General features: G+C 44.2%; 1 protein-coding gene across 1 annotated transcript in view; it reads right to left on the reverse strand.

Annotated features, from left to right (window-relative positions):
• The window catches only part of PAFAH1B2 (platelet activating factor acetylhydrolase 1b catalytic subunit 2), a 20,500-nt gene extending 10,937 nt beyond the window's left edge, over positions 1-9,563 (reverse strand). Inside the window, exons 1-3 of the mRNA XM_018568640.1 lie at positions 9,436-9,563; positions 5,191-5,287; positions 2,276-2,365 (exon numbers count right to left, since the gene is read on the reverse strand). Of these exons, the coding sequence (XP_018424142.1) occupies positions 2,276-2,365; positions 5,191-5,271 (171 nt within the window). The 5' untranslated portion in view covers positions 5,272-5,287; positions 9,436-9,563. The remainder of the gene's footprint in view (positions 1-2,275; positions 2,366-5,190; positions 5,288-9,435) is intronic.
• Between the last annotated feature and the right edge of the window lie 1,111 nt (positions 9,564-10,674).

The raw sequence follows: 10,674 nt of genomic DNA on the forward strand, positions 1-10,674 counted from the left end.
TTTTTTAAATGTTCAACAATCCACACTTATTCATGTACAAAGATATGGTGATCAGGGCAATCAGGGGTGCCGTACCTTCACAAGAGCAATTTGCTAACCAATCGCTGGCCCGAATGAGCGAAGCGCGCTTTCACTATAGATTCCTCACAGGCCGAGCGCATTTGGTATCACTCCGCCTGTGACAGGAGCCAGCGCTATAGAGGAGGCATCGGCTTATGCGGCTCTGCTCCCTCCGGTGCCGCCTCGCTTCCTGTAGCGCTGGCTTCGTTGGCGCCGCTGATTCTCTCCTGCCACTCCCACGGCTCTTCCCCCTTATGCCACCACTGGCCCTGGCAATGGTCACAACTAGGTCTTATTTTCGAGGGAGGTCTTATATTTTAGCAATTCCCAAAAATAGTACTAGGTCTTATTTTTGAGGTAGGTCTTATTTTCGGGGAAACAGGGTATATGCAATGTATGGGCTGCCCTGGACTTTGGAATAGATTTAGTTGGAATTGGGAGTTTTGGACTATTCAGTACAGATACCCCTGTTGTGTTCTAAAGATAAACGCTGAGGCTAGAAAGCATTTGGAAACATATTACAAAATTCAGTCAATACAAATATCCTATTTAGAAGATGGCAAGTAGAATTTAGAAGGCAACATGCACTTGTGTCAAGACAATGGACAAGTATTCATATTTCATAACAAGCAGTAAAAGTGAGGGTGATTAAATAAGCCCTCACTGACCTTTGTAGCTGCGTGCACTGTGAAGTCATTCATTCTCAACCATCACAATAAAGACTTTCTAGCAGTGTACAAGGACCTGGTGTTTGTTTACAATAGAAAGCTGGCAGCCTGCCAAGTTTTTCCTGCCTTAGAAAATAAGAGAAGAGGAACAGAGATTTCGGTTTTTCTATTCTATTGAATTTTTCCACAATACCTACAGCTACAGAGGTGGATAAGGGCTTGTTTTAAAGTGTTTTTACTGCTTGTTCAGAATATGTAAATGCTTTAATGAGGATAGTCTGGGCACAAACTCATTTTAAAGTCACATACCTTTTAATATATTTACTGCTTTGTACTCCTGCATATTATGATTTGTGGCTGCTTTTGCTTGAAAATGCCTTCAAGTACCTTTGTCTATCAGTGAATAGTAGTATTCTGCTCTTATACTACAGTGCTTTGGGATTGCATGAACGATTAACAGTCAAACCCCAAAGCACAAGTGTTCTAACAAACCTGAACTGCAGAAGATTGGTGATTACAGAGAGCACTGGGTCTAACTCTGGTGACATAGAGGTAAGACTATGAAAACTGGAGACGTTAGTACAATGTCTGACTGCATACCTACATCCGTGACACAAGTTGCCCTTTAATCATGATTGTTTCTGTTATTGTTTTTACTTAGCAATATGCTACAAACCTGTTTAGTCATTTCTATATGACTTTCACAGTTTATGTGCTTACTTAAAAGAATTATGGGGCATCCTTTTTATCCCATAGTTCTCCTAAGGGTCACAGGAGGACATACACTAGCGTCCTCCCCCGACCCAAAGCTCAGTATATAGCAAGCTATTGCTCACTATATACCGAGATCGCCGCAGCCGGGACGGATCCCGACAATCCTGTCGAGATTCACCCAGCTGCGTGAGTGATAGCTGGCTCTCCCTACCTAGAGGCAGAGCCATCTGTACCCACCCCCTCCCCCGTCCGTTCCGCCAGTCAGCGCTGGAGGATCGGGGAGGAATCCCTACAGGGAGCCGTGAGTGACAGTCACGGCTCTCTGCAGGGATAGATCGAGAAGTGAGCGAGCGACGGTATGTGTTCGCTCACTTCCCAATCTACTGAGCCGACCTGTGACAGTTTCATTGTCACAGGTCGGCTCAGATTATGAGGCTGCATGAAAATCACTCGCCTCATAATTCTCCTTTAATTAATATAGGTTTTATTACATTAGATAGGTTCTATATTTAAGAATGAACATTTGATATAGAGCGCACCCATGGTATAACAGGTCATTGTAAGAGTTCTAATAATAGAGCTCAACAGCAGCTTGCTTTCCTACTCTCTCTGTTACTAAAATTCTGTATGGAGCCGTACAGGGAGAGGGAAGAATCACTCCTCTGACTCATTCAGCTGTTTATTAGTCTAAGAAAACACTATTCCCTCTAAATGTGTTAAGTGCTAATAATAGTTTATTGCCTATAAATGCTAACAATAAGCAGCTAAAGTCATCACATTACATATTTTAGAGGCAACCTAGTAACGTTAAAACAAAAAGAAAAGCCCATTACCTCATACTGCTGCATTAACTGCACCATGGAGTCCCCTACAAACAAGACATCTGGCTCTTTGTCCTTACAGTCCAATACAAACCTGTTGTGCTGAAAGAGTCAAAGAAGAAGTCATTTCAAAGGAACCCTTTTAAAAAAAGAATTGCATGTTGCTCTATGTTGTTCAACAATAAAAACTATTACAAATGCAGCTATTTCATGTGTGGAACCAGCACACGATAATCGTCCAAAGAAATTCAAACTTTATTCCACATGCATCTCTACAAAGCACAACCGCGGTGTGGATTGTGGGGACGCATGATAGGGGGTGAGCTGTGCACGTTGTGTTTTCAGTCAGCTATTTCATGTATGTTGTTAAAGTGCACCTGTCAAAAGACAATTATGTAGGCTTCCATAGTTCACCTCTTCTTGTAAGAAAGGGAATTTTCTGCATGTCATGTGGATGCTTTGCCCTCAATGCTTACTGAGCTCTGACAGCTCTGACAGATATACTCACCTGATCCCAGGCAGTGTCCCCAGCGGACTCATTGATCTAGCAACATGGCGACCCAAATCTTCCAGGTCAAATGATGCCCAGCATCATTCAACCCACTTACTATGATCCCAGGGTGTCAAGCCTCTGCCTCTACCTAGGACTCACAGGTGAATGCTGCAGATATCAGAAGCAGGAAGAGGAGGATTAATAGGGCCAGTGATGTCACTATTGATACTCAGAAAAAGGTAAATATATTGGGTTTATTTTTTCCAAGGGTGCAGTGCTGACAGTGGGGGGTAGAGGGCAAATGGGAAAGGGGATGGCCAACGTTCAGGCTTTGATTATTAAGCGCTTCATGAGAAAACTGTATAAACATGCAAAAAAATCCAACTGAACGAGCATGCCAAACATGATGGACAAACATGATGATTAATGGGTTTGTTATGTGTACCCGACACTTTTTTTTCTGACTACACACTGCAGCGGTACTTGAATATCATAAATAACAACTGACAAATCAGCTTCCTGCACCTGAGGGTATTCCTCTATTTGTTGGATACAAGGCATAGTGTATCATAGCAAGTTTGATCAGCCAGACATCGTGTACTTCTACAAAAATGAAGAGAGCAATGTGTTTTCTTAAAAGGGCCATCCAGTTAAAAGGCAATTTACTTAAAATATTCCAAACTGAATTTTGTGATAGTCCTGGAGCTTCATGTTGTATGTATTTTAACACTGCACAATATTGCACATTTATTGAAGTGATTATCATACTGCCTCCTTCAGGTTATACTAGTCAAAACCTCATAGCATACTAACCATTAAAGAATATACCTACCTAAGCAAGTGCCAGTCAACCTCTAATGCACATATTTCCATTAACAAAGTATTCCCTGGTTTAGGTTACTGCACTTTATATGCAAGGCCCTTCTAACATGGCTTTCTCAACAACAACAACTGCTTAATTGCCAAGAGTTGGAGCAGAAAGCTTATGTGCACCTAAACGAAAATTTCAAAACCAAAATGAAACCGAAATGAAAAAAATGTCAGGCCGAAAACCGAACATGTTTTTATTCTAACTTTATCAATTTTTAAAAAATATTTTATTTTTATAAACTTGTATATATATATATAAGTTTTTTTTATTCATTTTTATTAAATATTTTTTACTTTACTTTTAGGGGCTTTGGGGAAATATTGGGGGTCTAAACAGACCCCTGATATTTCCCTTTTAAAATAGAAAAAGAGATTTGAGGACACAGAGTCCTCAATCTCTTTTTCTGTAGCCCCTGTTATAAATGAACAGGAATCCTCTATACTGAGTGTTCCTGTTCATTCATAGCATGAGGACAAAGTATGTTTACTATAACCACAAGCACGAATGAACAGGAGGTGAAACATACTATGTCCTCAATTATTTACAAACACTCAGCGATCACTGATCACTGACTGCTTGTACCCGCTCTCCATCCTGACAGCTGTCACAGGAGGCTGAGCGAGCGGAGCTCAGCCTCCTGTGACAGCAATGGCAGCTGTCTCTGCCCACACACAGCTCCGCCGATCTGTGACAGTAGGCTGAGCGGTGCGGGGAGGAGAGATGCTGGCTGCTTACAGCACTCTCCTCCCACGGAGCGGAGAGAATACATGGATGCACCCCTATTTCGGCCAGAAAATTGCACTTTCGGCATTTTGCCAAATGTGCCATTTTTGGCTGATATGTTTCAGTGGCCGATATATCGGTGCATCCCTAGCAGTAAAAGTATGCGAGACCAAGGCCGGGTTCATACTGCTGCGCTGTGGTAATGTGCGTAATGCACGCTGGTGCAATCCATTCATAAACCGCAACGTACAGTAACCCACCAATATGTGTTGAGGTGCTCTGCTTTTTAAGCAGCAGTTCATGTACCTTTTTTTGGTGTGTTACGCTGCTCATTAAAATGAATTGCCTGCCTTAAAGCAATGCATGGTAACATGTGGCACGATGCACGTTAAAACACCACAACAGTGTGAATTAATCCTTAGAGTGCCTACAGTAACAAACGCTGTAGGTTTTAACTTCGGGACTCACATAAAACTCAATTAGGGAACTTGTAATAGGAGAGCTGGACAACTCAGCACCAAAAATTCCCCTAGTTCTTAACAAAATAATAATAAAAAAAGGATTAATTAATGTAACCTTATCCTGAAGTCTTACATAGTATGCCTACATGCTTTGTCTCCATTGTGACAATACATGTGGTGAAAATATTTGTATACAGCACAAGTTTTGTAATAGCCATCCTTTAAACGTTAATAATTTAGCAGCTCAGGATTATTATCACCCGATTTCAATACTCGGGAACAAAAGTGTTGGAGATGAAGAATCTGCAAACAGCATGTTAGAGGACAAGAGCACTTTAGTTATAAGGAAAAAGACACCCCAAAGCATCCCCCATATTACCTGAGAGAGCCACCGGTCATCCCCCTGTACATCCTCAGCAGCATGAGGGACAGCAGCAGAGTTTGTGTCCCCCTGACTCATTATGCAGACAATCTGCCTGGAAAGACAAAAGTTTACAAGACAGATATGTAGTAATTGTATCAAAATACAACATAAAGTATATCTAAAGCCAAACACACCAACCATTCTGATCTGTATTACATTCGAAACAATTTCCTTCACTTCCCGCCCTATGGACACAGCAGGAAGTGAAAGGAAACATTTCCAAAGAGAGGTAAATCTCCTCTTGGATAGTTGTTCTGCTCTGATGACAACTCAAGACTCTCAATTCTCTTTTTCAGTCCCGATGGCAGTGTTTTCACATTTGTGGTTTTGCTACAATTAAAGGAGAATTATGAGGCGAGTGATAATCACTCACCCTCATAGTTCTAGCCGACCTGTGACAATGAAACTGTCACAGGTCGGCTCAATAGATCGGGAAGTGAGCGAACACATACCGTCGCTCGCTCACTTCTCAATCTATCCCTGCAAAGAGCCGTGACTGTCACTCACTGCTTCCTGCTGGGATTCCCCCCCTCCCCTGTCTGATCCTCCACCACTGACTGGCGGAACGGACGGGAGAGGGGATGGGCACAGCTGGCTCTGCCTCTAGATAGGCAGAGCCAGCTTTCAATCACACAGCTGGGTGGATCTAGACAGTAAAGTCGGGATCTGTCCCGGCTGCGGCGTCTCAGTATACCGTGAGCTGCAGCTCGCGGTATACTGAGCTTAGGGTGATGGGAGGACGCTAGTTTGTGTCCTCCCGTTACCCTTAAGAGAACTATGGGGAAAAGCCCTAACCTCATAGTTCTACTTTAAGCTGCCTTCCCTTTCTTTTTCCTTGTTTGTATGAACAGCCTTGTCACTTTTATGATGAAATATGAGTGAAATCTTCTAACATTCTGGTGGGCTCACTTTCACAGGGTGGAGTACATTATATCAAGGACTGCCCAGACTGCACACAGCAGAATACTCAGAAAACCAGCCCGGAAAAAGAGGCTTTCTGAATTTGATAAGAGTTGAATGTCTGTATCCCCCACCAAGCACTGTGGCTTCCTCTGACCTCTTAAGTCAATGCATTTCCTGTAGGGACATTTTTTTTTCTTTTTAAAATAGAGTGAAGAAGGGTTAGAGTCCACCTTTATGTGTGGTCTGTATCCTTGATAGGGATACACCGATACAGAGTATTTGAGCGAGTATGTGTTCTCGCCCAAATGCTCCCGATACCAGACTTTGCGGTATCAGGAAGCCGGGCAGCGAGTCATTACACGCCATCAGGCTTCCTGATGGGCCAGGGAGCATAGAGCTGGCTTCCTGGCCAATCATGAAGCTGGGGGGCAGGTAATGACTCGCACCCAACCTTCCTGATTGGACAGGAAGCTGGCTCCATACTCCCTCGTCACTCAGTGATGAGGGAGCAATCAGGAAGCCGGCCAGCGTGTAATGACTCACCGCCCGGCTTCCTGATTGGCCAGAAAGCTGTCTCCATGCTTCCTCGTCACCTGGTGATGAGGGGGCATGGAGCCGGCTTCCCGGGTAATCAGGATGCCTGGCAGCAAGTCATCACATGCCTGGCTTCCTTAATGGGGCTTCCAGTATCTGTATTTAGTATCTGTGAGTACTGAAAAAAAATATCGGTACTCGATACAGAAAAACCAGTATTGGTGCATCCCTAATCCTTGATGAGATTTTCCCCTCACTTCCTCTCCTGGTGACCACTTGCTGTCAGTGACAGATCTCCCAGTAATGAAAAAACCTGAAAGCGTTTATCCTTCTGTTAGAGAAATGTCTTCTTCTTTCCATTCCATGAATGGGGAGGACCTGGACAGGAAGTGCAGAAAATCTCCCTAATGGGGGCACTGACAAAAAGAAAAAAAACTCCACAATGGCCCTAACCATTCTTCACTCTATAAAATACAAAAATGTTTGGAGCTCTAATTGAAGAAATGCATGGCAGACACAGCCTGGGCTGTGTAGATAACACAAACGCTTTAGGTTCATTTCAATAAAGTACAACTCAAATATTTTTGATCTTTTTTTTTTGGGGGGGATTCTCCCCTCTCATGTAAAAAAAAAAAGCCAATTCCTACTTATCTACTCCGCACTCCAGTGCTGTCCTCCACTTCCTCTTCGATCCAGCAATGTATTCTTTCCTTTAAATCTGGCCTGTAGATTACACGCGTCCAGGAGTTGGACTCACAGTACTCCAGGACTGATTGGCATTCACACATCATTACGTGAGCTCTGCTCAGTCCTGAAGAATGCCCATCTGTCCATACAAAGATGGCAGTAATGGCACAGGAGGCTGATTTAGAAATAAAACCATCAGAATAACTTTATATGAATGAGCAAAAAGAGAAACAGCCGACAGTTTCTATCAAGCAAGCAGAGCCGTCAAAAGGCAAGTATGTAACATTGGGTAGCACTAGAACAGTAGATGGCCATACACCTATAGATTCTCTGCAGATTTTCTATGGTCAGATGGAAAAAGTGCAACAGATTCCTCCATCCACGCTAAACTGTGTGGATGGAGGAATCTCCCACTGGACCAAGTTTCAGTATCTTGCTAGTCGGCCCCCTTGGCTCTCAAAATACCAGAACAATGCCTGCATCCAATCAGATTGTTCAGGTATTTGGAGAGCCAGCGGGGCCGACTAGCAATACCGAATCTTGGCCCAGCGGGAGATTCCTCCATCAACACAGTTTAGCGTATAAAATGAATGTAGCCGCCACATCTAAAGCTGGCCATACACCTATAGATTATCTGCAGATGGTGTATGGTCAGATGGAAAAAGTGCAACAGATTCCTCCATCTACGCTAAACTGTGTGGATGGAGGAATCTCCCACTTGGCCAAGTTTCAGTATCTTGCTAGTCGGCCCCGCTGGCTGTCAAAATACCAGAACAATATGATTGGATCTGTTGCACTTTTTCCATCTGATCATAGAACATCTGCAGAGAATCTATAGGTGTATGGCCAGCTACTGTTCTAGCGCTACCCAATGTTACATACTTGCCTTTTGACGGCTCTGCTTGCTTGGTAGAAACTGTCGGCTGTTTCTCTTTGTATGGTAAAAAAATGCCTCCTCTTTTACCCCTTTACTTCACATCGCCATCCATTCTAAGCAACAAGGCTGCCCATAGAGTCCTAAGAAAAACCGCTCCAAAGAAACAAAAGATGAGGTTTAAATAAATAAAGTTTAGGTATGCTGTGTGAATGGGAACACACACTGCCTCGGATTTGTCCTTATAGCAGGACTAAAGTCACTCTACACACCACCCGCCTGACCTTTTAGCAGGACTAAAGTCACTCTACATACCACCCACCTGCCCTTATAGCAGGACTAAAGTCACTCTACACACCACCCGCCTGCCCTTATAGCAGGACTAAAGTCACTCTACACACCACCCACCTGCCCTTATAGCAGGACTAAAGTCACTCTACACACCACCCGCCTGCCCTTATAGCAGGACTAAAGTCACTCTACATACCACCTCCCTTTCTCTGGCTCCTGATGACATTTTGTTTACTGTATACAGTCCAGACGTATTCTCAGCATGTCATGAATACAGCTAAGTACCGGGGACAGTTTACCACGTGCACACATGTACAGGGGACACAACATTAATGGCGAAAGAGGCGCACAACAGGACCCAGAAGTATGGGCAGTGGAAATGGTGGCTGTGGGGGGGCACAGCATTGGCAGGATCCTGGACCCGTCATCAATGGAGGTGACAGGTGTGTGCTGTACATAATTGCAGATTATGGGGCTTCCTTTCATGCTTGCCACCTGAGCGACCAATCACCAGGCTCCAACACTAATATACAGGGATAGGGATGCCATACGGACCACAACTGTTGATTGTACTGATCATTGGCAATGACAGAACAGGGGTTGGCAGTGTGCCATGGAGCCCCCAGGGGGAGGTACACAGCCACTATTGGGGTATATAGCACAGAGTAGGGGTGGTCAGAGGTGAGGTTGCCATTTGTATAAAGTCCTGAATGTGACCGGTTCTCTTGCAGCTCAGGCTCAGCATCCCCTTCTATTCCCAACCATCACACACCCTCCAGGTGAGCCCACATTCTCCTAGCTCAATGATGGGGCCTGTGCCCAAATGGGACAGCACACAGCTCTGCCACCATGACAGCCCCCCACCCCTCCCACCGGCATATTAAGACCACCAATCTCCTGACTTCACTCACTCGGTGCTCCGGTAACTCCACCCCTTCCGGTCTAAGAGCCCCCCCGGTGCTGCTCTCGCTGGCGCGACCGTCGCCTTCTACGCAACTTCCGTTTGAGTTTGTCACGGGGTGCTAGGCCAATGACAGCGGGCGGAAGTGACGCTACACGGAGCGCCAAAGGGGACCGGAAGTACTATAGTGTGGTGCTAGAGAGGCATTAGTAATAGCTAGCTGGGTACTTGGACTTGTGAGGCCGACTGTGCCTAAAAAAAAGATGGCGAGTTACTTATTCCAGCCTAGAGATGGTTCATGTTACCCCTGTGCTTTGTTATTCTCTATGTCTTACCTGCAGTGCTCATGTTTCGCAAACAGGTCATGTGTTCCAGTTTGCTTTAAAGAGAACCTTTCACCAGACCATTGAAAACAAGCTTCCCATAGGGTTATATGTGCATTCCACCTATTTATTGGCATGTTATTTACGTGTGTAAAAGAGGAATATGCAAAGAATGGCATTTCTACTTGAAAAGTATGAAGTGTTGTAGTAGTTAGCACTTCTGCCTTGTATCCCAGGGACTGTGGTGCCTGCTTAGAATCCAGGGATGAGCATTGATCCCAGGGACTGGGGGTCCCTGGTTAGAATCACAGCCAGGACACTGTCTGCTAGGAGTTTGCATGTTCTACCTGTGAATTGTATGGGATTCCTCCAGAGAAATGCTGGAAGGTTAATTCCCTCCTGTAAAAATCAACCATGTTTGTGTGCACGTGAGATAGGGACCATGGATTGTAAGCTCCTTGAGGCCAAAGTGCTGTTCACATGAGTTTCTGCTTGTAGTGTGTACAGAAAGCTTTTGCAGTGCTTTCAGCAAGCTTTGTTGAAACTGCAGCAGCTTGTTTAAAGTGACAGTCCTGCTATTACAACCTCATTTCCCCAAAAAGTTGGGACACCGTGCAAAATCTCTATAAAAACAGAATGTGATGATTTTCAAATCTCCTAAACCAAGATTTTATTCTCAATAGAAAACGTATCAAATGTTTAATCTGAGAAAATGGACCATTTTAAGAAAAAATGTTGAATTTGAAATTGATGGCAACAACATGTCTCCAAAAAGTTGGGACAGGGTCATGTTTACCACGGTGTAGCATCCCGTCTTCTTTTACCAACACTCTGTAAACGTCTGGGAACTGAGGAGACCAGTTGCTGGAGTTTTGGGAGAGGAATGTTGTCCCATTCTTGCCTGATACAGGATTCTAACTGCTCAA

The sequence above is a fragment of the Nanorana parkeri genome, unplaced genomic scaffold (assembly GCF_000935625.1).
Source record: "Nanorana parkeri isolate BGI_ZX_2015 unplaced genomic scaffold, ASM93562v1 scaffold1222, whole genome shotgun sequence".
Lineage (NCBI taxonomy): Eukaryota > Metazoa > Chordata > Amphibia > Anura > Dicroglossidae > Nanorana > Nanorana parkeri.